The sequence below is a fragment of the Canis lupus genome, chromosome 5 (genome assembly GCF_003254725.2).
Source record: "Canis lupus dingo isolate Sandy chromosome 5, ASM325472v2, whole genome shotgun sequence".
In the NCBI taxonomy this organism is placed as follows: Eukaryota; Metazoa; Chordata; class Mammalia; order Carnivora; family Canidae; genus Canis; species Canis lupus.
Genome location: NC_064247.1, coordinates 33,021,184 through 33,048,839, shown reverse-complemented (window position 1 = coordinate 33,048,839; position 27,656 = coordinate 33,021,184). Strand labels below are relative to the sequence as shown.

General features: G+C 54.3%; 1 protein-coding gene across 2 annotated transcripts; it reads left to right on the top strand.

Moving 5' to 3' along the window:
- The first annotated feature begins 88 nt into the window (after nucleotides 1–88).
- ALOXE3 (arachidonate lipoxygenase 3) lies at nucleotides 89–23,863 on the top strand. Of its 2 annotated transcripts, XM_025428452.3 has the most exons (16): nucleotides 92–708; nucleotides 849–1,055; nucleotides 3,048–3,252; nucleotides 4,347–4,428; nucleotides 5,138–5,257; nucleotides 5,523–5,648; nucleotides 7,990–8,093; nucleotides 8,537–8,709; nucleotides 9,632–9,775; nucleotides 9,862–10,065; nucleotides 10,167–10,253; nucleotides 10,755–10,924; nucleotides 11,463–11,584; nucleotides 16,332–16,432; nucleotides 17,032–17,202; nucleotides 22,810–23,863. In XM_025428452.3, the coding sequence occupies exons 2-16, from the start codon at nucleotides 909–911 to the stop codon at nucleotides 22,987–22,989; spliced, it is 2,136 nt and encodes a 711-aa protein (XP_025284237.1). In that variant the 5' UTR covers nucleotides 92–708; nucleotides 849–908; the 3' UTR covers nucleotides 22,990–23,863. The 2 variants fall into 2 exon arrangements, with proteins under 2 accessions (XP_035572322.1, XP_025284237.1); XM_035716429.2 differs by lacking the exon at nucleotides 17,032–17,202 and having other exon boundaries at nucleotides 89–708.
- Nucleotides 23,864–27,656: the final 3,793 nt, after the last annotated feature.

Sequence of the window (27,656 nt, the reverse complement as noted above, 5' to 3'; positions counted from 1 at the left end):
CGGGGCCGCTGCCGCCTGCGGACCTCCCCGGCGAAGCGGTTCATCTGCCATCGGGCTGACCCAGATCCCCGCCACCCCGGCACCCACCCCCGCCCTGCAAGCCGCGCGGGAGCCTTCAGGAGCCGGGAGCTCCGGGAGCACTTTGGGGCTCTGGCCGGCCCCATCCCAAGGGAGGGACCGAGATCGGACGGGCGGCGCGGGGACCCGGGGGCGGGCGCCGCTTGGGGACGGTGGTGCGCGGTGGTGCGCGGTGGGAGCTGTCTGACTCCTCTGCACGGTGCCCCCAGGGCCACTCGCCTGGTCACGCGCGGTTTATCCCGAGGATGGCTCACTTGCAAAGCCTGACTCACGTGGATGACTTGCAAGTAGGGAATGCGGGTGCCGCGTGCCCAGGCCCGGCTGAGAGGGGGAAGGGGTCTTGGGATAAGTTGGTGACAGGGCAGACTGGGGCCCCAGGGTATCGGTGAGCCCCTGACCGAGAGCAGGGCAGGGTCCCACTCATACAGGTGTCACCTGCTCCTCGCCTCGCTCCCAGCCTCTGGTCCCTCCCTCCCCAGTGGGACTCGGGCTCCTGATATCCATCTGGGTGAGCCCTGTCCTGCCAGCCAGAGAGACCGGCTGTGCCAGAGGCAAACAAACAACTATTAGGGTGGAGAGAGGGAGCCAGCAGTGAGCCAGGACAGAGACTGGGAGCTTCGAGGGAGAGAGGTGAGTGAGCCCCAGAGCATCCCAGAGAGAGCTGGGCCTTCCCGCGGTGGCCCCCCTGTCCCTGCCCCAATCCCCCACTCAGCAGATCCGCAGCCACCGCTCAGCCCCGCTTTGCCCTCTCTACACTCACCTCCTCCCAGGCCGGCTGCTGCTGTGGCCACCGCTTGTTCTGGGGCATCCCTCCCTCCCTCCTCCCCACCATGGCCGTGTACCGCGTGTGTGTGACCACGGGTCCCTATTTGATGGCGGGGACACTGGACAACATCTCTGTCACTCTGGTGGGCACCTGTGGCCAGAGCCCTAAACAGCTGCTGGATCGCCTGGGCAGGGACTTCGCCCCTGGATCTGTAAGTATGGAGGAGAGGGAGGAGGGACCAGCAGGGTCAGGGCCAGCAGGGGACCCTGTCAGAGGGGAGGGTCATTCCCCCGGGCAGAACTCAGGGAGCCCGCCCTGAGCTCCTCACCATCCTATCCTGGTCTCTGGCTTTGCTGGGGTTGTTGACACCTTCTACCCAGGCAGGACTGCCAGGAAGGAGCCCTGGGCAGAGGGGGTCGCGAGAATTTTGCCTGCTTCCTGGCTCCCCCACCTCGTAACTGAAGGTGGGCTCTGGGCAAGTCGCTTGCTCTCTCTTCTCTGGAAGGGACCTGCTTGCCTCCCTGCCAGGCCCCAGGATCATGTGCTGGGGGCCTGTACAAGGGCGCGGGGGCCAAGGAGGCTGGGCGATCCGGAATCCACTCTGCTCACACAGCATGCCTCCGGGAGCCAGGCTGCTTCTGCCTGGACGGAGGGGAGCCTTTTCCTTTCTTTCTTTTTCTTTTTTTTTTTTTTGTATTTTTTTTTTATTGGAGTTTGATTTGCCAACATATAGCATAACACCCAGTGCTCATCCTATCAAGTGCCCCCCTTCACCCAGTCACCCCAACCCCCCGCCCACCTCCCTTTCCACCACCCCTTGTTCGTTTCCTAGAGTTAGGAGCCTCTCATGTTCTGTCTCCCTCTCTGATATTTCTCACTCATTTTCTCTCCTTTCCCCTTTAACCCCTTTCACTATTTTTTGTATTCCCCAAATGAATGAGACCATACAATGTTTGTCCTTCTCCGACTGACTTACTTCACTCAGCATAATACCCTCCAGTTCCATCCACGTCGAAGCAAATGGTGGGTATTTGTCATTTCTAATGGCTGAGGAATATTCCATTGTATACATAGACCACAGCTTCTTTATCCATTCACCTTTTGATGGACACCGAGGCTCCTTCCACAGTTTGGCTATTGTGGACATTGCTGCTAGAAACATCGGGGTGCAGGTGTCCCGGCGTTTCACTGCATCTGTATCCTTGGGTTAAATCCCCAGCAGTGCAATTGCTGGGTCATAGGGCAGGCCTATTTTTAACTCTTTGAGGAACCTCCACACAGTTTTCCAGAGTGGCTGCACCAGTTCACATTCCCACCAACAGTGCAAGAGGGTTCCCCTTTCTCCACATCCTCTCCAACATTTGTTGTTTCCTGCCTTGTTAATTTTCCCCATTCTCACTGGTGTGAGGTGGTATCTCATTGTGGTTTGGATTTGTATTTCCCTGATGGCACGTGACGCGGAGCATTTTCTCATGTGCTTGTTGCCATGTCTGTGTCTTCCTCTGTGAGATTTCTCTTCATGTTTTTTGTCCATTTCATGACTGGATTGTTTGTTTCTTTGCTGTTGAGTTTAATAAGTTCTTTATAGATCTTGGAAACTAGCCCTTTATCTGATACGTCATTTGCAAATATCTTCCCCCATTCTGTAGGTTGTCTTTCAGTTTTGTTGACTGCTTCTTTTGCTGTGCAAAAGCTTTTGATCTTGATGAAGTCCCAATAATTCCTTTTTGCTTTTGTTTCTTTTGCCTTCGTGGATGTATCTTGCAAGAAGTTGCTGTGGCCAAGTTCACAAAGGGTGTTGCCTGTGTTCTCCTCTAGGATTCTGATGGAATCTTGTCTCACATTTAGATCTTTCATCCATCTTATCTTTGTGTCTGGTGTAAGAGAAGGTCTAGTTTCATTCTTCTGCATGTGGCTGTCCAATTTTCCCAGCGCCATTTATTGAAGAGACTGTCTTTTTTCCAGGGGATAGTCTTTCCTGTTTTGTCGAATATTAGTTGACCATAGAGTCGAGGGCCCATTTCTGGGTTCTCTATTCTGTTCCATTGATCGCCTTTTCCTAACTCGCACACAGGCATGCTTGGGTGAGTGGCAGCTCAGGTTTATATGCCAGGACAGGTGGGGGCGTAGATGCTCCTTGCAAGGTGTCAGAAGGCCCCCGCGGGTCCTTGCCTCTCACCTGCTGGCTGTTTGGTCCTCTCAGGTGCAGAAGTACAAGGTGTGCTGCTCCACGGAGCTGGGCGAGCTCTTGCTGCTGCGTCTACACAAGGAGCGCTATGCCTTCTTCCCCAAGGACTCATGGTATTGCAGCTGTGTCCGTGTCACTGCCCCCGATGGCACCTGTTCCCACTTCCCGTGCTATCAGTGGATTGAGGGCTACTGCACCCTAGAGCTGCGCCCAGGAACAGGTGGGCCAGAGGCAGCGGCTGGCCTATGTGGTGGACAGCACCCACGGGGGTCAGGGCGAGGGGCCTCCTGGAGCCCAGGCTGTGGGGACAGGGGTGGGGTTAGGGTAGCTGCACCTTGGAGTCCCCAGTAGATGCTTTCTGAGCCGAAGTAAGCCTCTAAAGCTCTGAAATGCAGGGAATTTCTGGGCCGTATATACCCCTCTAGACACCAGACACGCACTCTCATCCACTCACACTACACACAGGCACAGATACACACACAGACACAGACACACATGGTTTGCTTTGGGCTGACTCCCTCTGCACTCCGAGTGAATCCTTCTAGCATCCAGAGTGGACTTAAGCTGCAGGCAGAGTAACTGGGTGCCAACAGGTGCAGAAGCCCTGAATGTTGAAAGAATTGAGCTGGGAAGGCTCTGCCGACTACTACTGTCTTTCCTGGTGTGGAAGATGTCCCTGTGAGGTGCTGTTAGGATTTCCTCTTGCCGCTGTGTGTGTGGGGGGTGGGGGCTTTCAAGGACACCGAATCCAGCTCCTTTGGTGTCTGGACTCCCTCGGCTCCTTTGGTGTCTGGACTCACTCGGCTCCTGAGCCCAGAGGCACGACCAGGGCTGGTCTAAGCGTTGACATGAGTCTTTGGGATGAGAGGTGATATCCTAGGTCGAGATGAGGTGAGTGATGGTCACTCACCCCCTAGCGAGTTCTTCACAGACCTCGGAATCCCCACCTATCATCATAACACGTCCATCCATCCACCACTTCCCCAAAAATGTTCATTCATCATTTGTCAAGTGCACGTTATGTGCACAGGGCCGGGGTGGCATGCTAGGTGCTGGGAAGACACAAAATGACTGCAATTTCTGCCCCGAAAGAGTCTTGGGAAGGGGACAAACATACAAACAATTGGGACAGCTGTTACAACTTTGGGGTAAGATTGTCTTGAGTCACTTCTGCTGATGAATACTCTTGAGGGCACGGGGTATCAATGTCACTGAGTAATTGGGTTCAAGAGTTAGGGCGCTCAGGCCAGCTCTGCTGGAGGTGGTGGCGTTTGAAACGAGACCTGTATAATGAGTAATTTTCATTCCCTGCAGCGAAAACGATTTGTCAGGACTCCCTTCCCCTCCTTCTGGATCACAGGACTCGGGAACTCCAGGGCCGACAGGACTGTTACCGGTGAGGATAGCCTAACCTGACTTCTTTTCCCATCGTTATTCTAACTTCAGCCTCAATGAGACTGTTACTAACTTTGACCTCAGATCCAGCCTTGAGGGCCTGGCTCCAATCAGGATCCTCGTGTTAACCTAACTTCCATCTAAGGTTAAGTCTAGACCCAGAACACCAGTACTGACAGTTGTCCCTATACCATCCGTGACTCCACACTCAACCCCCACCTCCCTCAATAATGCTCTTGATATCACCTGGATGTCAGATATGACCCTGGTGTTGGCCAGTCTCAGCCCCAGCCTCACCTCTCACCCCGAAAACCAGCCATGGTCTTAATCTCAACGCAAACCTAACTCAGGTCTAGTCATCCTCAAATGCTACCCTGATCTGTGCCTTCAGGGAGAAGATTCCAATTCTTTGTCACCTACCCAGAAAATGGGGGTTTCTGAGAGTTTTAATTTAAAGTCATGTCTTTATTTATTTGGGAGAGAGAGACAGAGACAGTGAGGAGGAGGAGAGGGAGAAGCAGGCTCCCCGATGAGCAGGGAGCCCGAAGCAGGACTGGATCCCAGGACCTTGGGACCGTGTGTCACCTGAGCCAAAGATAGACGTTTAACAGACTGAGACCCCCAGGTGCCCCAAAGTCACATCTTTAAAAGCTAAAGTCTATTAGTACCCTGAATTTGACTAGCCACCCCTGACCTCTCTCCCCTGAAAGCTGGAAAGTCTATGCCCCTGGCTTCCCTGGCATTATAGACGTCAGCAGCTTTGAGGAGATGGAGACAGACAAGAAATTTGCCTTGACCAAGATGACACCTCGGGTGGACCAAGGGGACAGGTGAAGGGGGGCCCAGGCTGGGGACCAAGGTTGGGACCATGGGGCCGGGAGGCCGGGAAAGAGGATGGTGCAGGGAAATAAATCCAAGAGGCAAGGGCAGCAGGGGCAGGGTGACCCCGAGGGTCTGGTGGGGAGGTGGCTACAGGTGGACAGGGTCGGGTGGAGTCTGGAGCCAAGGGAGGGCCCAGGGCAGGAATGAGGGGAGCGGGCTGCAGGTTCCCCTGACCAGTGTCCGTCTTTCTGCCTCCCCCGCCACCCTCCGCAGTAGCGGGAATCGCTACCTGCCTGGCTTCCCCATGAAAATTGACCTCCCGTCCCTGCTGCACATGGAGCCCAATATTCGCTACTCGGCAACCAAGACGGCCTCCCTGCTCTTCAACGCCATCCCCGCGTGAGGCCACTGCCCTCCCTGCACTCCTGTCACTGTCCCTTTGACCTCTACCCTGCCATGCATATCCCCCCTCTGTCTCCCTGTCTCCTCCTCTCTGTCCCCTGTGTCCCCGTCTGTGCCCCCCATGTCCTCCTCTCTGTCCTCCATGTCCCTCTTCTGTCCCTATCTCCCCCCTCTGTCCCCATGTCCCATTCTCTGCCTCATTCCCCCTCTCTGTCCTCCATCCCCCCTCTCTGTCCCCAGTCTCCCCCATTCTCTATCTTCCCATCACTTCCTCTTTGCTCCTTTGTCATCACTTCTCTCTCTATTCCTTGAATCTATGAAATGAGCTGAGTGCCTTCTCAGTGCAGAGGTTGGTCCTAGGCGCGTAGGTGGGTAGGACAGGGAGCAGGATGGGAGCAGGATGGGGGACAGGACGGGGAGGCACCCTTGTTAGGTGCCTCTGCTCTGAAGCCATAAGGAGGTGAAGTCAGACCACCTCGCCTTTGCATCCTAGCACCCACACTTTCCAGCTGTGTGACCTTCATCCGCAGCCTCTAAGCAGTTCCCTCACTTGTAAATGATGGTAATAGCTGTGCCTACCTCCTTGGTCTAGGGGAGAGTAAGCCAGATGACACCAAGTACCAAACAATCTCTCAGCGGATGTGACTGAGCATTAGGATGTCATCTTCCACCTCGAGGAGCTCCGTGTCCCCAGGGAGACATGTGGCACAGTTCGTTAGGACCCGGTGAGGCCGTGAGCAGACTAAGTCCATAGCTGAGGCTCTGAGTGTGACTTGGTGGAGGGGTACAGTCCACACTCCTGACCAGTGTCAGCAGGGGTGAGCCGGGGCCAGGAGGTGGCTTCCGGGGAGGCGGGTGGGATGGAAACAGGCTTTGGGCCATGGAGAGGACAAGTGAGCAGAGAGTGGGTGGGTCCTGGGCAAAGCCAGGTTGGTTCGGCCAGAGGACGGAGAGGCTCACCTGGCCACCGGTGCAGTAGCTGCATTAGAAGGCCCGGTGGAGTCGAGGGCAAGGGGCTGGATCCTCATCCTCGGGGCTTCTGTGCCGAACTGATTCTTTGGGAGAAGGACTAGTGGGAGGTGCAGAGGTGGGGTGAGCAGGGAGCTGGGGGGTGTCTGGGCTGGAGTGCAAGGCAGTTGCAGGTAGCTCGGGGCCTCAGGGCAAGGACCCGTGCGAGGCCCTGGCAGGGCTGAGGGACCAGGATCGGCTGAGCTGGTCCCCAGATGGACATGTGGGTCTAGGCCAGGGAAGGCCCGGAAGGCCACTAGGACAGCCTGCGGGGGGCTCAGAGAAGGGCCTGTGGGCTGAGGGAGCTGGCATTGGGCAGCCATCAGGGATTCAGAGAGGAGGGCTGGTAGCTGAGCTTCCATGTGGGCAATGGCAGGGTGTTCTGAAGGACGGTTGCACCAAACCCTTGGAAAAGGAAGACATTATCTTTCTTCTCCTTTCTCTCTGCCTTTTTTTTTTTTTTTTTAAGATCTTATTTATTTCTTTGAGAGAGATAGCATGAGTGAGGGGTAGGGGGAGAGGGAGAGGGAGAAGCAGACTCCCCAACAAGCAGGGAGACCGACATGGGACTTGGTCCCAGGACCCTGAAATCATGACCTGAGCTGAAGGCAGATGCCTAACCCACTGAGCCACCCAGGGGCCCCTCCTTGCTCTCTGCTTTAACACCGGTCTCCTGCCCCTTTCCCCTCGACTTTGGGGCCTTACTGGGCAGCTGCTCAACAAATGCTGCGAACTGAGGGGCCGGCAACTCAGTGGACACTCAGGAAGTTGTCCCTGGGCTTGTCAGGTCATGGCACCCCCACCCTTCAGGGCACCTGAGCACACCTGCCCACCGCTTGCCACACACCCACCTATTAGATGTTGCATTCCCTTCCATTTGACTTGATGCAGTCAGTGAGTGATTATTATGAACCAGTATGTCGGGGCATCCGGGGCCAGTCCTGGCCCTAAGAGGCCCATAGTATACTGTGTCATCCCAGGTGGTAGGAGTACATGGGATTCACAGTGTAACACAGGGAGTGATGAGCGTTTTGTGGAAGATACACACCAGGTGGGGCACCAGCCAGCCAGGAGCCAGTGATGGTCGGCAACAAGACGGGAGCTTGGGGAAAAGGCCAAAGCACCCATGAAGGTGACCTGTCTGCCACAAGTGGCACGTATACGTGTGAAGTCCACCCTACGAAGCCTCAGTGGGCCACTAGACTTTTCTCACCCTTGTTAGGTGCCTCTGCTCTGGACGGTGACCTTGTCAGGTCCCTGCAGGCCTCTAGGCAGGGGGCACAGTGCCCCTGTGGCTCCAGGCCACACCCTCGCTTCCCCTTGCCCTCAGGTCCCTGGGCATGAAGCTCCGTGGGCTGCTGGACCGCAAGGGCTCCTGGAAGAAGCTGGATGACATCCGGAATATCTTCTGGTGCCACAAGACAGTCACTTCAGGTGCGCAGAGCCAGGCAGATGTCCAGCCTCCTCCTGACCCCATGTTCAGAGCCCTCTGCCCCATTCTGGGAAGGGGACCCTCTCCCAGCCCCCTCAGGGAGACTGCAGGATCCTAGTGGGTGGGGCTCCTGGTTCCATGGGTGGCAACCTCACATATTCCCCTTGGGAGCTCACGTCACCTCCCCTTTCTCTGGGACGGGACAAGAATAGGGGAATGAGGACAGAGAGACACTCTGCTTCCCTGGGAGATGGCCAGGGGTCCTTTAGGGAGTTCTGATCCCGATCAGGGGCACTGACCTCTCTTCCCCTTTGGGGCCAGGCTACACCTACCTCGTAGGGTTGCTGTGAGGAAAGCCTAAACCATAGTGAGCAAAGGGCTGGACTCGAGCAGGCTCTAGGGGAGAACTTTCCAGACTGAACAGTGCCCTCTCTTGCCCCCCTAGAGTATGTTACAGAGCACTGGTGTGAGGACTCCTTCTTTGGGTACCAGTACTTGAATGGCGTCAATCCCGTCATGCTCCACTGCCTCTCCAGCTTGCCCAGCAAGCTGCCTGTCACCAATGACATGGTAGCCCCCTTGCTGGGACCCAACACCTGTCTGCAGACAGAACTAGAGGTAAGTGAGGGGCATTATGGACAAGGGATGGGTGTGGAGGGTAGGAGTGGGATGGCTGGGGCTGCATCTAGCCTGCAGGCCTCATCCTCTGGGCGGCCCCTTGCACATTTGAATTGGAGCAGGTGGGATGAGAGCCGGGGGGGGGTGGGGGGCGGGGACAGTGAGCATGACTGGGAGCCAGAGGTGAGGCTTGGTGAATGGTATGAGTGAGCAGGACGGCGTCAAAGAGAAGGCCCTGCCTATGTTCTGGGGCCCCAGTGCTGAGGCCCAAAGAAAACTATTTTAGGGGCACCTGGGTCCCTCAGTGGTTGAGCGTCCTTCTTGGGCTCAGGGTGTGATCCAGGGGTCCTGGGATCGAGTCCCATATCCAGCTCCCTGCCAGGCACCTGCTTCTCCCTCTGCCTGTCTCTGACTCTCTGTGTCTCTCATGAATAAATAGGTGAAATCTTGGGGCGGGGTGGGGGGGGAGCTATTTTAGGGTAGTGGACGGCAGTGCCACTAGATATAAGCGGAACTGTCATGGAGATTAGGAGCTCGGAGGATGTGGGAGAAGATGATGCTCAGTCTCTCTGGGGCAGCCAAGCCCTCAGGCATCCTCCAGAAGGCTGGAGATGTGACAGTCAATTCTCAGTGTGGGGCCATTTTCCTGTTGTTGGATAGACCGACAGGGTCACTGCGTTGAGAGGGCAGGAAGGACCAGGTAAGGGGGGACCGGGAGAGGATGCCAGCTTATCCAGGCGCGAGGTTGTGCAACGCGGGACGCAGCTGGACCTCATTCCGGTAGTTCTGCGGAGGGTGGGGTACCGGCCTCGGGCCCTGAGTGCAGGCACCGCTCATTATTGAGGCCCCGGCTGGGGTGCGAGTGGGCGGGGAAAAGAGGGGGCGCGCAGCGCGGGTCAGAGGGCGGGTGTGCCTTCCGCAGAGGGGGCACATCTTCCTAGCCGACTATTGGATCCTGGAGGAGGCCCCGGTCCACTGCCTCAACGGCCGCCCGCAGTACGTGGCCGCCCCGCTCTGCCTGTTGTGGCTCAACCCGCAGGGGGCGCTGGTGCCCTTGGCCATCCAGGTGAGACCTGGGCGGGATTCCGGAGGCGGGCCCAGCAGGCACACTAGCAGCCTCGAGCCTCACCCCGTTCTTATTCCTGGGCGCAGCTCAGCCAGACCCCCGGGCCCGCCAGCCCCATCTTCCTGCCCACTGACTCCTACTGGGACTGGCTGCTGGCCAAGACGTGGGTGCGCAACTCGGAGTTCCTGGTGCACGAGAACAACACGCACTTTTTGTGCACGCATTTGCTGTGCGAGGCCTTCGCCATGGCCACGCTGCGTCAGTTGCCGCTTTGTCATCCAGTCTACAAGGTCTGTGTGGGATCCCCTCACCCCAGGCGGGCCCAGAAGGGACGGTCCAGCTCGGCCTGCTGCCCTGACCTTCGGCCCCTGTGCCCTCATCCCGCTCGCAGCTCCTGCTCCCCCACACTCGCTACACGCTGCAGGTGAACACCATCGCGCGGGCCACGCTGCTCAACCCCGAGGGCCTAGTGGACAAGGTGCGGCCCGCGTCTCTGAAGCCCCGCCGCATCGCCGAGGCCCCCTCCGAGGCAGCTTTTCCCCGCCCACAAACATCTCCGGCCTCCAAGCCGGTTCCACGGCCCCCGCCAGACCCTGCCCACAAGCCCCGCCTCTCCGCGCCGGTCCCCTGCTTGCCCCGCCCACAAGCCCGGGCCCCGCCCCCTCGGGCCCAGCTTCCAAGGTCTCCAGGAGGTGGGCAGGGCAGCCCCCCTCGGTCACAGCCCCCGGCCCGCCCTGCGCCCAGTAAGCTCTCGCGTCTCCCACTCCCACCCCCCACCCCGCATCACTGCTTTCTTTTGGTTACCAAATACCCAAGCATTTCCTCCTATGCACATAGTAGGGCCACCACCTCCGCAGCCCCAGCCGGTCCCCCTGGGGGTTCGGCCCGAGGTCTTGGACTTCTTGATTACGTGAAAAATCCTCTGGGCTGAGTCATTGGCCTTGTCTGGACCCCAAGCCAAGCGGTGTTGTGTTCTCAGGTCACCTCGGTCGGGAGGCAAGGCCTCCTCTACCTCATTAGCACTGCTCTGGCCCACTTCACCTACACGGATTTCTGCCTTCCGGACAGCGTGCGGGCCCGCGGTGTCCAGGCCATCCCCAACTACCATTACCGGGACGACGGCCTGAGGATCTGGGCAGCCATTGAGAGGTGTGGGGTGCGGGCCTGGGCCCCTCCTGCAGCCAGTCTGGCCCAAAGAGGGCGCAGGCAGTGTGGCTCATGTACTCATGGGGCCCTTGGTGCTGGGGGTCACAGGTGCTTCAGGCCCCAGAAGGGAGCACCCCAAGGGTGAGAGTTGGGGTCAGGGTACTTAATGAAATGATAGGTAGCCACGGGCTGGGGAGAGGCTGGGCTGTGCATGGGCCCCGTGGAGGAAGGAAAGGACAGAGTGTCCAGAGGAATCAGGGCAGGTGCAACTGTTTGAGCTGGGGCCCTCCAGCTCTCCTCAGGGGTTCCCCACCCCCAGATCCCTGCGTGGGAAGGAGGCCCCGAGCACGCATGACTCAGGGATGCCTAAACCTGGCCCTCGGGTTCCATCTGGATCTGGGGGCTCCCACTGGGCCCTGATGGGCTCTCAATGGACACTGGCTGTCTGGCTCTCCCCAGCCTGAGTGGCACTGGATCTTGGATTTCAGGGCAGGCCTGAGCCCAAGGTCACCCCCTCAGCACGAGCATCTCTTTCCTGCAGCTTTGTCTCAGAAATCGTGGGCTACTATTATCCCAGCAATATGTCTGTGCAGCAGGACTCGGAGCTGCAGGCCTGGGTCCGTGAGATTTTTACTCATGCATTCCTACGCCGGGAAAGCTCAGGTACCAACCCCTGACCTCGGGCTCCCAGTGACCCTGTGCTCCCTCCCCTTGGCCTCGCTTGTGACTCAATTCTTATTTATGGACAAGGGTTTGAAGTCCATCCTATTATTAACCCCACTGAACAGATGAGGAACAGGCTTTGCAGATAGTAAGTGGCAGAGGCAGGATCCAGAGCCAGCTCTCATCATCCCCAAAGTCCTTGCTTTCAACCACTGCACTGTGACCCTCTCATTCCTCCTCGACTTACTTGAGCCTGTCCATTCACCGCTGCTTGCTGAGCTTTGTGGTTGTGTCCCATCATGTGGTAGGAGCCATGTCCAGCCTCAAATGTTGAGGCTTCTGGAACCTTCTCTCATACTTCCTCATGCTTGTCCCCTCTAGACACTGACCTCTTTCATTTCATTTGGCCTCATGAGTGACATGGTTCTGATGCCGCCTGATTCTTCCCTATTAACACCTGTCACCTGGCTTTAACTCTTCCTTCTTCTGACACTGCCTGAGAGGCTTTGGCTCCCTCTTCAGCCTGCTTTGCTCAACTTCAGTGCCAGGCAGATGCCTCAGGCCACCCTCCCTTAAAATCTTACCTTGGCCCCAGGGAGGAGATGTCCTCTGTGCCTCCCACCTCCTCCCAGGCCCCTGCCATGTCCCCACCCCCGCCGTTGTCTTGTCCTGCCTGGGTCTCCATCTCCTCTCTACCCTTTCATAATGGAGTGATCCTTTCTTGGCTTCTCTTCGGTAGCTGATTGCATACTTGCAAATCCCTCTTCCTTCCATTCCCTGAAGAACTTTCCATTTTAGCTGTCTCATCGTCACCTTTGAGACCAGCACACAAAATCTATAAGCCATCAGTTGTCTTCTGGCCCTGCTCAGGGTATATACCCTATTGCTTCTCTTTGTAGCCTTCCTCCCTCGTGTCATGGTATTTTTTTTATTTAATTACTTAATTTATTTATGATAGTCAGAGAGAGAGAGGCAGAGACACAGGCAGAGGGAGAAGCAGCAGGCTCCATGCACCGGGAGCCCGACATGGGATTCGATCCCAGGTCTCCAGGATCGCGCCCTGGGCCAAAGGCAGGCGCCAAACCGCTGCGCCACCCAGAGATCCCGTGTCATGGTATTATGTGGACTCCAGACACTGGAAAAAGTAGACAGGCCTTCTTCATACCTGGGTGCAGTGAAAGACAAGGAAAAGCTCAAAGTGGCACAAATGTTCACCCTGCAGTTCCCCCAGCCCTGGCCCCCAGGGTGGGAGACTCTCAGGGCCTGGGATGCGGCTTCTCAGCTGACTTAGTGCGTAGGTGGCTTCATGGAGGGGCTCCTGGCTGGGGAGACCCAGGGAGGAGGGATGGTCTCTTGTCACCTGCAAATAGAACAAACTACTGCAACCCTACCTATAATAGGTTCTGAGGCTTCCCCCCCACCTTAAACAACAAATTTTAAACATATAGAAAAGTAGAGAGTATAATGTAATGAACACCTGTTCACCCACCGCCCAGATTCAACAAGCGCTAATTTGATCAATCTGTTGCTTTTCTTTATTGCTGAAGTTTTTTAAATTACACATATTTCATATTTTATTACTGCTCAGTATGCAACTAAAAAAAAAGTTTTTTCTACACAACCATGATACTGTCATCACGCTAGACAAAATTGACATTAATCTCCAATGTGGCGTATATTCAAATTTCCCACTTTCCCCACATTTCCCCAATTGATCCTGTGGATTCCAGAGCCAATCAAGGACCACACGAGTCTCTTTAAATTTCAGATGGCCCCTCCCCCTCTTTAAATCACATGATGTCTACCATCAAAAACCCAGGACTAGTTGTTCTGCAGTGTCCCACCTTCCGTGAATTTATCTAATGGTTTCCTGTCAACTGGAAGGGATATGTAAAGGTTAAATGTTTTTGGCAAGAATATTTCTCAAGTGATGCTGTGTTCTCCATGATGCATCATAGTTGGAGGCACATAGTATCAGGTCTTCTTACTATTGGTGATGCCAAGAGTGATTTCTGGGTTTTTATTATTTATTTTATTTTATTTTATTTTATTTATTTTATTTTATATTTTATTTTATTTTATTATCTGAGAAAGAGAGAGCATAAGCAGTGGGGAGAGGGATAAGCAGGCTCCCCACTGAGTAGGGAGCCCAACATGGGACTCAATCCCAGGACCCCAAGATCATGACCTGAGCTTCAGGCAGATGCTTCACTGTCTGAGCACCCCCAGGCGCCTTTCCTTTGGAACTTTAAAAGATGACCCATCCCTGCTTTACAAACCCACTGCTAATCCTGGGCTGGCCTGATCCTGACTGCACCTCCCCCATGGCAGTTTTTTTTTTTTTTTTTTTTTTTTTTTTCTAGTTGGGGCTGTTTCCTACTTAAGACCTGGAGTAGGGGGGTGTCTAATTACTGTTGGCTGACTCTCCTATCTTACCTTATTCGACCTGTCTCTGACTCAGTACATCAGAGCCTTCTTCAGGTTGACAGACATCTCTGTGCAGGCTTATCGCAGATTCCTGTTTTAAGGCAAGGCACACTCATTAATTAACTTCAGTCAGTGTGCCTTTTGCTTCCACATTTCAAGGGGAGCGAATAAGTAAGAGGAGCTATGGAACAATCCCCACAGATAGTCCAACCTCCTTGCCTTTTAATCTCAGCCCTCCAGGTTAGAATATCTACCGCAAAGGGAACATTCAGGAAGTTCACACAGGCTCCCTGGCAGACGCCCAGTCCTTCCTCCAGCCCTCTGGGCCTGCTCTGCTGAACTTGAATCCGTCTTTGGTTCATGTTCCCCTCTGTCTTCCCGTTTCCCTAAATCCAGTTGGGTGGCCAATTCCTATTGTCCCCCTTGTGTCCCACTGTCACCACCCAGTCCTGGTCCTCATACTCCTGCACAGTGGCAGCTGCTTCTCTATAGGCCTCACCATCCCCAGCCTCTTGCTGCCCACCCTCCAGGTCCGTGGGCCCCCCGCCCTGGCAGTCCTCCGAAGTTCTGCCCAGAAACTGTGTGGCTGGTCGCACTGCTGTGACCTTGCCTCCAGTGAGTTACCCTCCCTGCCCCCTCGCCTTGCTACTGCCTCAATCTGCCTTCTTCCCTTCTTAGGATTCACACCAGTCAACCAATAATTACTGGGCTCTTAATATTACGTATTTTTCCGGGTGCTGGGGCTCAGTAGTGAATATGACAGACAAAAGTCCTGGCCTTCAATGGAGCTTCACATTCTCAGTGGGGAGATTCAGATAATCAACAAACAATTGTATTAGGTGGTTGGTTATAGAGCGCTCAGGAAAAGGAATTGGCATGTTGAGGTAGGGGGGTTATTTCAGGTAGGTGGTTGGTCTGGGAGGGCTTCTTAGGGGAGGTGATGTTTGGAGGAGAGACCAGAAGGAAGTGAGAGAGCTTGTTCTGTGGATCAGTGGTTTTAGCAAGGAGGTGACATGACCAGATTTATGCTCCTAAAGGATCAGTTACTCTGGCCGTCGTGTGAAGAACGGGCTGTCGGGGGCAAGGGTGGAAGCAATTGGATCCCTGCAAGAGTTACACATTGGAGACTGGGTGGCTGGTGGTGGAGCCCCCCGGAGGTGGTGAGATGAGATTGGCTTCTGGAAGTATTTGCCGATATGCATGGTACGAGATAAAAAGAGGAAAGAGCACACAGATTGTGGCCTGAGCAACTGGATAGAGACGGGGATGGGAGTGTTGTGTGTAGGGAGCAAGGCAGGCATCAGGCTCTGCAGATTTGCAGATGTGACATCTGGGAGACCTTATTGACACCCAACTTGGAGTGTCAGGTGGCAGCCGTAGATTTCCTGCCACAATTCAGGGGCCTGCAGGAGCCGGAGGTGTGATTTTGGGAGTCGTTGGCCAGCAGGAGGCGGTTAGAGCCATTGATTTGGATGAGGGGAGTGATTGACAGAGGAGAGGACCCAGGACTGAGCCTGAAAATGCCTTCCTCTGTCATCTTTTTCCCATTCAAAGCTCACTGACTCTTCAGCTCAGGGGGAGCCCCGTCTCTTCCTGCTGGGGAGTCTCCCCTAAGCACCTCAGCCCCAGTGCCCGATTCTGACCCAAACCTGGTCTTGGGGACCCCTTCTGCTTCCATCACTGGGACCTTAGGAGAAACATACTCTGGTCACCCACCTCTCTCGCTAAAGCCCAGCTGTGGGTGTTCCACTACTGGGTACTTGGACAAATCTTGGTGAACAGGGTAAAGTTAAATCATTAGGTGCTGGGGTGCCTGAGTAGCTCAGTCTTTTGGGTGTCTGGCTCTTGGTTTTGGCTCAGATCATGATCTCGGGATTCTTGGGATCAGGAAGTCTGCTTGAAATTCTCTCTCTCCCTTTGCCTCCTACCCCTATTTTCATTCTCATTCTCTCAAATAAATCTTTAAAATAAATCAAGTGCTATCGGGGGCTGCAGATAAAAGTGCCTTGGCAGTCGGGGAGAAGAGCCAGCTTGGCTGTCAGCTTGAACTTGGCTCCTCCCTTGCGAGTTCTCCTGGCTGGACATTTTCTGGTTGGATCCCAGCAGCTGGCTCCTATCCTGACCCCATTCAGAGACCACAGACCTTGATGATGACCGTCCCTAACCTCAGCCCAGCCCTCATCTTAGTCAAAAAACAGTGGTGGCCAAATGCTCAGCCCTGTCATCCCCAATCTCCCCTTGCAGTAAGCCCCAGCCCCACGCTGCCCCCAGGAATCCAGTCCCCTCCCTCCACACCCTTTCTCCTTCCTCCCACATCCAGGCTTCCCACACCGGCTGTGCACTCCAGGAGAACTGGTGAAGTTCCTCACTGCAATCATCTTCAACTGCTCCGCCCAGCACGCCGCTGTCAACAGTGGGCAGGTGAGGCCGCTGGGGGTAGGAGGGCAGGCCTGGGGGCACTGGGCTAGGCAAGGTTGGGCTCAGCATGGGACAGGAGGCCAGTGTTGGGGTTGAGAGCATGGGTGGGTCAGGGTTGGGATGGGTTTAGGATTGGGGCTGAGGTTGGGTGGTGACTGGGTGGAGTGAATGAGTGAAGGGCCGGCTGGTATTGGATGAGAACTGGGGTGGAGCGGGGTTCAGGGTGGTAATGGTGACTCCAGCTGGTGTTGTGCAGGGAGTAGAACCTGGACCTGTCATGGTGGGGATGAGGTTAAAGGGGAGTATCAGGTGGCTCTGGGTGGTGTGCTAACCCTTTGCTACAACCCTTGTTGGACTCTGCTCCTTCGTTGATGATTTGCAACCCCCCAGTCCTGGAACACTGGGTGGGGAGTGACAAGGGGTGAGCCTCCTACCCCACATCTGGAACTTCCTACCCTATACCTCTTTGACTCTTCCCTTTCCGCCATCCTCTCCTTTTCCAACTGCCAGACCTGGGGCAATAGGTGCAGGATGGGGGATGATGAGGGAACTGGTTCTCCCACCTCTGGCCAGCTGACTCAACTGGGGTGGGGTCTCTACAGCATGACTTTGGGGCCTGGATGCCCAACACCCCGTCATCCATGAGGCAGCCTCCACCCCAGACCAAGGGGACTGCCACCCTGAAGAGTTACCTAGACACCCTCCCAGAAGTGAACATCACTTGTAACAACCTTCTCCTCTTCTGGTTGGTCAGCCAGGAGCCCAAAGACCAGGTGTGTACAGGATGTGGGATGGGGTGGGGGTGACGGTTTACAGGGCGTAGGCAGTGACAGTGGCAGTAGCTGTTCTAGAGAGGGCTTGGGGACTGAGTGCTGCCATTTTTGCCCACTGCTGAACTAGTCTTGGGTTCCTCGGTTTCTTTAGGAGATGGTAGTTGATCCCCAAAGGCATACATTGAAGCAAATACCAGCTTAGTGGCTGGGGCACAATGCCTATTGAATTCACCAGTTTATCAATCCATCCACCCATCCATCCAACCACCCATCCATCCCCATCCATCCGCCCATCCACCCATCTGTCCATCCATCCATCCATCCACCCGTCCATCTATCCATCCACCCATCTGTCCGTCCATCCATTCATCCATTCACCCACTCACCCACCCATCTATCCATCCATCATCCATCAACCATTCATCTGTTAACTGCTCATCCATTCGTCTAGACATTCAACATACATTATTTTGGATTCCTTCTACATGTCAACATGGCACTGGGCACCAGGCATATAAAGCAGAATGAGACCTTCCTGACTTTAGGAATCCTATGGTTTGGTTGAGGAGGCATACAGGAACATGAGAAAGGTACCACAGTGCTGTAGGAATCATTTAGGTATGAACACATACATCTTGAGCACTTGCAATGTGTCAGACATTGGTGGGCAGATATGAACCCTCTCCTCATGAGCTTAGTCTTGTAACAGAGGTGAGAATGGGGACTTGTGGAACCTGAATGAGTGGGCGAACCTGGGAAGGCTTCTTGGAGGAAGTGACATCAAAGCTGAAACCTGCAGGACAAGTAGGAACTTGGCAGGCAGAGGGAGGGCAGGGTTAGTTTCTAGGCAGAGGAAGGACATAACCAAGTGCAACAAAGTGAAGGTAAGTTGGTGTGTTGGTAGGATTGCAAATGGTTCAGTGTGGGCACAGTGTTTATTCAGAGGAGGATGGGGAGCCATTGAAGAGCTTTAAGCCCCAGGGTGACGCGGCCAAATCTGTGTTTAAGCAAGGGCACCTCTGTGGATGGTTGGGAGGGGCAGTTCTAGGGAGGAACAGATGAGACAAGGAGGCTGTCAGGTCAGCTTGGCGAGGGGAGCGGCCCCTTGATCCCCAATTACCAATGTTTCTGTTCACACATGGGGTCATCGGTCCTGCCTCTGCCCTCCTGGTCTTATTCACAAGCTCTCTGATGTCACAGGAATGTCCTCATTTCTCATACTTGACTCTGTTCCGTGCAGATGTGTGTTATCTTCCTACCAAGTTTTAATTACAATCTCATAGCCTAGGAATGCCAGGAACTCGTCCCTGGATCCTGCTCCTTCCTGGTCCCATTTCCCAAGGGCTTGGAGACATTCATTGTCATTATAGGGGAAAGCATGCTGGGTTTTTTGGTCTATTCTATGACTATTCCCAGTACTCTCACTCAATACTTCTGGCCACTGAATGTGTGGGGGACGAGCTGGGTATCAGATAATTTAACTCTACTTGCAGATAGTGTCAGATCCCACGGGTTCAGACTCAGACCCACAAGACTGCCCCCCTGACTCCCAATGCCAACCACAAGCCCAAGTTGTCACCTGTGCTTCTGATCCACCAGCTAAAAATCAGAGGTTTCTAAGACCACCCCCCCCTGCCCAGCACCCGTCAGTTTTGGTCATTTGCTATAATGGCTCACAGAACTCAGGAAAACCAGTTTACTTATTAAATTACTGGTTTACTTTAGTATTTTTTTAAAAGAGAGAGAGAGAGAGAGCACAAGCAAGGGGAGCAGCGGACAGAGGGAGAGGGAGAAACAGACTCCCTGCTGAGGAGGGAGCCCAATGCGGGGCTGTATCCCAGGACCCAGGGTCATGACCAGAGCTGAAGACAGATGTCTAACCGACTGAGCCACCCAGATGCCCCAGATTACTGCTTTATTATAAAACGACATAATTCAGGAACAGCCAGAGATGTGCTGGGTAGGGTGTGTGGGAGGGGATGCTGGGCTCCCATGCAGTCTCTGGGTGCACCACCCTCCCAACACCTCCACCTGTTCACCAGCCTGGAAGCCCTCCAAACTCCTGTTGCTAGGGTTTTTCTGTCTCACTACCTAGGTGTGATTGGTTGAATCATTGGCCATGGGGGATGAAGTCAACCTCCAGCTCCTCTCTCCTCCCTGGAGGTTGGGGGCAGGAATTGAAAGTTCCAACCCTCTAAGCATGTAGCTGGCTCTCCTGGCCACCACCCCCATCCTTACGGGCTTTCCAGAACACCCTATTAACGTAAACTCAGGTGTGGTTGAAAGGGCCTTATTATGATAACAAGAAGCCTTTAACACTAACGCTTACAGAATTATAAGGGTTTTAGGAGCTCTGTGCCAGGAATGGGAGGAAGCCCAAATGTATATTCCTTACTGTAAATCACAATATCACAGTAGCAAGGGATGATAGGCAAGAGATGAGGGTGAAGGGCTCCCACCTAGAAGCCAGTGAGGGGTCTCATTAAGTCAGGTATCTTGGGTGCCTGGGTTGCTCAATCAATTGAGCATCCACCTTTGGCTCAGGTCATGATCTCGGGGTCCTGGGATCAAGCCCCACATTAGACTCCTTGCCCAGTGGAGAGACTGCTTCTCCTTCTCCCTCTGCCCTTCCCCACCCTGCTCATGCTTGCTCTCAATCTCTCTCTCAAATAAATAAAATTATATAAAAAAATAAATCAGATACCTCACGTATGCTATTTTAAGACACAAAGTAAGTAAGAAGCTTACTTATTTAAAATGCTTAATACAAAAAAATGCTTAATACAGTGCCTGGCATACAACTGTTCAATAAATGGTATTTGCATTTTTTTAAAGATTTTTTTTAATTAATCTCTACCCCCAACGAGGAGATCAAGACCCTGAGACTCACAACCCTGAGATCAAGAGTCACGTGCTTCACGGATGGAGTGGGTCAGGTGCCCCAAATAGTAGTTGTATTTTAAAGGGAAGAAAACTAAACAAATTGGTTCAGAGACGCTAAGCAGGTTGCCCAAGGTCACAGAGCTAGGACATAGGCTTTGAACCCAGCCTGTCATGTTTCTGCGTTCTGCTTTTTGGAAAGCTACACTATAGTTTTAGGAATTAGATGTCAATCTGGTAAATAAGACACACAACTGATTCTTTGAAAAGACCAATAAAATGAAGAAACCAGAGACAATCCCAATCAAGAGAAATGAGAAGTGCAACATTAGGTAGGAGTGGAAAGACAAACAGCCAATAACTGAGAAGGTAGAAGAAAATGCTACTTGTAGTTTTGCACAAACAGCTTTGGAAATCTAGGTGAAAGAGGTGATTTTCTGGGAAAACAATAAAGAAAACTTTGATGCCGGAAGACATGAAAACCACACATAAATAGAAAAGGGTGTAAAAGATCTGATCCCTCTCCTTGCAAAGGGATATTCTATGATTATATTAAACCTTCAAGGACCAAATGATTCCTAAGTCACTCAAATGGCTCGAAAGTTTAGAAAAGAAGTGGAAGCTCCCCAGATCGTTTTACTGGGAGCCTTGGTACGAGCACCCGGCAGAGGAGTACTCTTAAGAAGTAGGTCTCCCGTAGAAGGTTCCAGTCCCAGATCCACATTTCCCACCCGTGTGACCCTGGATATGCAATTAGGCCTCTCCAGGGCCTGTTTCTTTATCTGTTAAAGTGGGAATGATAAGAGCAGCCGTCTCACAGGATTGTTGCCCTGTCGTGAGAGTCCGCGTAAAGTGCTTGCGACACGTTAGCTGTAATTAAGAAAATGAAGTGACAAACTTGTTTCACTTAGCTACAATAATCTTAAAAATATATCATTAGCCAACGAAGGCCAGTGCTACCTAATAAGACAATAATCCGACATGCGAGGTCTAGTTTATTCTAGGAATGAGAGGAATGAGAGGTCGGCTCAATCTGATGAAATCTAACAGCATAATTTCTTACATCAATAAAGAAACACACCGTGTAATCATCTCAATATGTGAAGGAAGTGTGTGGTAAGTGCGAACAGTCATTTCTAATGAAAACTCAGTGTAAAATGAAGCTCCCATGCCAAGGTGTTTTTTTTTTTTTTTTTTTTTCTTTAAGAGAGCGAGCTCAAGCAGGGGCGGGGTGGAGGGAGAGGGAGAAGCAGACTCCTTGCTGAGCAGGTAGCCTGACATGGGACTTGATCCCAGGACCCAGGGTTGGAGGCCTGAGCTGAAGGCAGAGGCTTAACCCATGGAGCCACCCAGGTGCCCCCCTCTACTGAATTTTGATTAAAAGTATATTTCAGGGGGTGCCTGGGTGGCTCAGTGGTTGAGTGCCTGCGTTCAGCTCAGGTCGTGACCCCAGGGTCTCGGGATTGAGTACTGAATCGGGCTCCCAGTAGGGAGCCTGCTTCTCCCTCTGCCTCTCTCTGGGTCTCTCATGAATAAATAAATAAAATCTTTTTAAAAAAAAGTATATTTCAGGAAACACTGTCTTTTTGGTGAAGCAGCAGAGGCCTCGCCAACAGCAAAGTACTGTGCACCCGGACTGCCCTGACGTAGCACTGTTCTGGAGGGCTCTGCCGGGGCAGGAAAACAAGACCAGGCGTGTTTATAAAAAGACTGATTGATTGATTTTAGAGATGGGGGAGGGGCAGAGGAAAAGAATCTTCAGGCCGACTTCACAGGGATCACGGAGCCCACCTCCTCGAGGCCCCATCTCATAACCCGGAGATCGTGGCCTGAGCTGAAACCAAGAGCCAAATGCTTTAATCGACCGAGCCACCCAGGTGCCCCGAGACCAAGAATTTTTAAGCATCAGGGTTCTTGGCAACGGTTACATTGGTTACATCGTATGAAGGGTACAGAGGATGGGAGGCGCGCGTGTTGGGGAGGAGGCTGGACTGCGGAGGTGAGCTGGTTGAGCGGGCTGATCACGGAGAGGGGGGCAGGGGGTGTGTGGAGGGCCCTGTACTGCCACGGGATGGCATCCGCTACAAGCTCACTGCGATCCTGGCCGTGGTTGGGCAAGTGGTTTGCCGTGCTGTAGGGCGAGCTGGAAGGGGCTGTGGTGCTGGGCGCATTGGCAAGATGCCTTCAGACCCGGTTGTCTTGGGGGGTTGAATTCTGTGCAACGGTGGGGTAGCAGGTGTCTCCTTGGTCGTATTTGCTGGAACGTGTTTATGTTGATTTCATAATGTGTCGTGTTGATTTGTGTGACAGAAGTGCTTGCTTGTGTGCTTTGAGTTCACAGAGCAGTGGGCCAGGCCCTGGAGGGGCCTTTACAGGTGTTCTGGTCCCCAGTTTCATTCAGGCCCAGGTGCGGAAATGGTCTCCGACCTGAGGAACAGGCCCAGGGCTACCAGCAGAGGGAGCACTAACCTTGGGCTCTGGGTGCCCGGTCCCATTCCTCCCCCAACGCACTCCCTGGGTGTCAGGTGTTGGGTGTTGGGGTGTCAAGGTGTTGGTGGGGCTGCTCCGGGCAGGTAGCCTGGAGTGGGGGAGTGCGGGTTTGGAGGGCTTGCGTTTGCGGTAGCGGTGGCTGCATCATGCCCTTGGAGCTACCTTGACTATGTGTTGGCAAATTTGCTCCTTCATTATCCTTCATCCCATCCTGAATGTCACCCCGATTTCTCCCAGAGGCCCCTGGGCACCTACCCAGATGAACACTTCACAGAGGAGGCCCCTCGGCGGAGCATCACCGCCTTCCAGATCCGCTTGGCCCAGATTTCCAGGGAGATCCAGGAGCGGAACAAGGGCCTGGAGCTGCCCTACGCCTACCTGGACCCTCCCCTCATCGAGAACAGCGTCTCCATTTGACCCCCTCCTCTTACAGCCCTGGAAGAAGGGCTCCAACATGAGGACTCGCGGAGGGCCAGCTTGTCAGGGTCCTCCAGGCCTCCCGTCCTTGGTCCCAGTCAACCCAAGCCTTCTCTGCACTTGGGGACCTTTCTTCCCAGGATGGCTCCAGCCTCACATGGGCGGCCCCTGAGCCGTGAGGGACCAGTACAGCAGTGTCCGGGCTGAGAAGCCGCTGCCTCCCATCAAATGCACAACAGGCCCTTGGAGAGGAAGGAACCCCATCACCCCATCACTTCCCTCTACTGTGAAAACCTACCTCCTGGGGCGCCTGGGTGGCTCCGTGGTTGAGCATCTGCCTTCCACTCAGGGCGTGACCCCAGGGTCCTGGGATTGAGCCCTACATCGGGCTCCCCACAGGGAGCCTGCTTCTCCCTCTGACTGTGTCTCTGCCTCTCTCTGTGTGTCTCTCATGAATAAATAAATAAAATATTAAAAAAGAAAAGAAAACCTACCTCCTCCCATTTGGGAGCCCCACAGGGACTCTTGAGCTCTCCCCTCTAGTTCTCCCCTTTCCCCAAACTCTTCCTCTTACCTGGTCACCTCGTTTTTGCTTTGCTCCAAACCTAGGACTGACCAGTCTAACTCCCCTTTCTGGGAGAGCCTGGGAAATGGGCAAAAACAGACATCTGCCCTGGGTCTGTCCGGTGGTCCCCTTTGACCTCAGCGTCTTTAAGGGGAGGGTTAGGATCAGAGAGCAGTTTACCTGGACTTATAGCCGTAGTCCTCAGGGCCAGGCTCCTTGGCCTTCCCAGCCCTCGCCCTGTCCCCTCCCTCCTATTTTCCTGTCCTAGAGCTCAATGAATTTAATAAAATCAAACACATTTGGCTCCCATTTCATTCTTTTTGTTTTGATGTATGTATGTGTATCTGTCTGGGAGGCCAGGGGATGGGAGAAGGAGGGAGTAGTCCCTGGGTCATCTGCTCAGCCCCCCACCTAGCCAGGCCCTAACGTCCTGCCCTTACCTCCCAGAGCGTGTCATCTATCCAGAGGTGAAGGAATATCCAGATTCAAGGGGCTGATAGGAAAAAAGTAGGTACTTTGCAAAGCTTGAGAATCCAGCTGCTGCTTCTAGTCTGCCCCTGGGATCTGGTTCCTCTTCTGGACGCAGGGAAAGCTCTGTCTCTGGCCCCCTCGTGGATGGGGGGAATCATGATGCGCTCTGGCCAGCCGCTCTGAGCAGAAGGGATGCGGTCATCTCCAGGCTGGGGCACTTAGCCGCCAGCACGAGCCCCTCCAGAGTTCCCGTCTCTCTGCCTCTGCTGTTTTAGAAGAAGCCCACGCGGAGACGGCGTAGCCATCCGCTCCTGTCTCAGAGGGACCAGGATGGAGCAGGGCTGGATGCAGAGCTGAGCGAGAAATATGCCTTCACTGGGTCTCCCACCTCTGAGATTTGGGGATGACTCGTCATTGCAAGATTACTGACACAGATGGTGATCTGGGGAGTCTGATGTTCTCACTCACTTCCAGCCCCCAAAGCCCTCAGCTTAGCCCTCCGTATCCGTATCCAATGATCCCTCCTCTGTTCCTCGTTTCCCTTGACCTCAGATCCAGCCCCTTTACCTACTCTACCTGTGGAGTCAGATTCTATCCCTGAGGAACCCTGGCATAGAAGGTTCAGCCTCTCTCTGGCTAGAGTCACTGTGTCTTCAGCCAGTGACATGTAACTAATCCTCCATCCCTGTAGCTATGGTGGCAGGGGACTTAATCACATGACTTTACTGCCCCCTAACTGGTGACCCATCCAGAGAATCCCCTGGGTGAGGGTTTTGCTAGACTGCGGAGTCTCCCAGCCCTGCTCCAGACCCCACCTGGCGGGGCCTCGGGAGTGGGGTCCTCCAGCTGCCATGGCCTTGGCCACCAAGGTTGGGGATGACAGGAGTGCCAAAGCCCTTCTCCCTCTGCCACAGGTGAGAGGGGACAAGTGCTGGGGGCAGGAAAGGACAGTCTTGGGCCATCGTTGGAGGTGGGGTTTTCACTTCCTGCACCTGTGACCCTCAGGGAAGAGCATCCCAGAGCCACGGTGCACGAGGAGGTGCACCTGGGAACATCTCACTGGTAGGTTCCAATCCGAGAATTTTGCCAAATCTCCAGATTCCGTTCACCTTCAAACAAGATCAAAGGACTAAGAACTGGCCAGAGGCACCCCTTTGGGGCTGGGACCCTGGCAGAGGCTGGATGGTCAGTTGGGCCCCTTACGCCTGGGCTCTGGCTTAGCGCAGTATGACAGGCTATGCTACGGTGGTGGCGGGACGCACGCACTCACGCAGCCTGTCCCTCCAGGAAGCCAGATACTCCTTGGTGTCCACCGGAGTTAGCATTCGAGGCATGCCCAAGCTAAAAATGACCCCAAGCTGGAGAGGGAGGGATGGGGGTGGATCATTAGAATCTGGTTTCCCAGAGAGCCAGCTTGGAGGAAGATTTACTGGGGAGACACACCCAGCCATGAATGGGATTCTGCACCCGCTCTGGGGACAGAATGGAGAGTAGGGGGGGGCTCAAGCCCTGTCAGATAGGGGCTTTCCTTCAGCCCCACTCTGGACCCCTGTACACTGTTTGGTCTGGAAAGCAACTGGTATAGTAGGGAGCACACCAGCCTCTTTTCCCAGCTGGCTCTGAGCCAGCACCTCAGCCTCAGTGGCCCCAATGTGTCATATAAAGGGGAAGGCCAAGAAGACCTGGAAAGTCCCTTTGAGCAGGCATTCTAGGATCTGCCTGCCTCACGGCTCCTGTGTCCCTGGACGCTGTTCCATGTCAGGGAAGCAGTCATGAAGTCCCCTGGCCCCATCTCTACTGCCTCCGGCTTGTGGGGAGACCAACCGACTGGCACACAAACAAATCAATCCTTTCAGACAGTTGTGGGTGGGGCTGGGAGACGCAACAGGGTGGTGTGTCAGCATGACTGACTGGCGGTGGGGTGACGTTAGGTCTGGTGGTCAGGGAAGGCCCCTAGGGGGAGGTGCCAGCCAGTTGAGACCCAGATGACTGAACAAACCCACTGAAACAGCCTGGTGCTGGTGGGGTGGCAGGTGCCACAGACCATGTGTTCAAGGAACAGAGAGAAAGCCAGGGTGGCTGGGGTAAGGTGACTGAAGGGTGGATAGGAGAGAGTCATGCATAGTCCTGAAGTCTGCAGTACTTCCTTGGATTTATTCCTTTTTCTTTTAAGATTTTATTCATTTATTTATTCATTTATTTATTCATTCATGAGACACAGAGAGACAGAGACACAGGCAGAGGGAGAAACAGGCTTTCTGTGGGGAGCCCGATGCATGCAGGACTCGATCCCAGGACCCCAGGGATCACTCCCTGAGCCGAAGGCAGACACTTAACCACTGAGCCACTGAGATACCCCTTGATTTGATTCTAAGGGCAACATCATGTTATGCTCTGGTGAGTTTTAAGCAGGAGAGTGACCCCATTTGATTTTTTTTTCTGTGTCCTAGGGAGGTGGGGCTTGCCTTGCAGGACTTGGGGTGGGGTAAGCAGGGGGTGCCTCAGCAGCAAGGACTCAGCTTCCTGTGTGGGTGGCCATTGCGAGCCAACTCAGCAAGCTCGCATCCTTCCCAGAGACCTCCCCTGCTCCCTGGTCCACCCCAGGTCCAGGAGAACCAGTTCTTCAGCCCAGTGAGCACCTACCCAGAAGCACGCAGTGTCCACGTTTTAGCCCTAAGTGGGAAGTGCCCAATCTGCGTTCTCATGCTTGGTCCCATCCATGTCCCCAGCCAAGTTTGCATCCCTACCATCCTCCACTGTGCCTGCTTCCTTTAGGGACCTAATTCCCAACTCCAGACTCTTGCCCTCATCAAACCATCACTCAACAGCCATCACTCCTGCTGTTTTGGGGGGGGTAAAAACAGATTGGCAGAGGGAGACCTTATTGCGATTGTGTTATGATTTGAGAAGGCAGCTTTTGGGGGATGGAGGTAGATCCCCACGGTTTGTGATGACACCCAAACACTTCTACACCATTAGCTCCCTGCTCCGCTTCCCCAAATTCCCCTTGCAGGCCCTCTCATGCCCCTGCCTCCTCCACACACTCCACTGTGTGATTTTACCACTGGATTAGAAGGTCAAGGCCGGCCTCTCACCCCCACTGCCCAGGAGTCTGGTCCCAGAGGGGCCTGCAAGTGCCACTTCCCAAACTCCTAGGCCTCAATCCCCAGGCCACCCCGCCCAGCCCAGCTCCTCACCAAGATAAGCAGCCCCCTGGGGCACAGTCTCAGGAAAGGGGAGTGGCGCTACAAGGTCAGAGGAGGCTGGGAGAGCTGCCCTGCATGGAATTTGCATCTTATGATGCAAATTTGCACCATCAGGCTCCTAGCATCCCCGCTCAGAGTCATCTCCGTGGCTGAGCAGAGCCCAGGAGGGCAGGCCCGACCTGCCTGACAGCTCCTGTCCTCAGCCCAGGGCAGCCCTGTGCCCTGGCAGATGAGACAGCCCTGCCAGTCACCCGGCACAGGCATGACTACCCCCAGCCTTCTCCCCAGGCCAACCCCCGCAACCTGTCCCCTTAACCCATTCCTCTCCCCTCCACATTGCCACCCACACCCCACCCCTGCCTGGTGCTTACCCTCCTTGAGCTCTCCTCTCTGAGTCTCCCCCTAATCCAACCCCATCTCTGATG

Excerpts from the sequence above, each read along its gene's own strand:
- ALOXE3 (XM_025428452.3), top strand. The coding sequence starts at position 909 with ATGGCCGTGTACCGCGTGTGTGTGACCACGGGTCCCTATTTGATGGCG. Across the intron at positions 8,710-9,631 it reads GTCTGCAGACAGAACTAGAG|AGGGGGCACATCTTCCTAGC; the intron begins GTAAGTGAGGGG and ends TGCCTTCCGCAG. Across the intron at positions 10,925-11,462 it reads ATCTGGGCAGCCATTGAGAG|CTTTGTCTCAGAAATCGTGG; the intron begins GTGTGGGGTGCG and ends TCTTTCCTGCAG.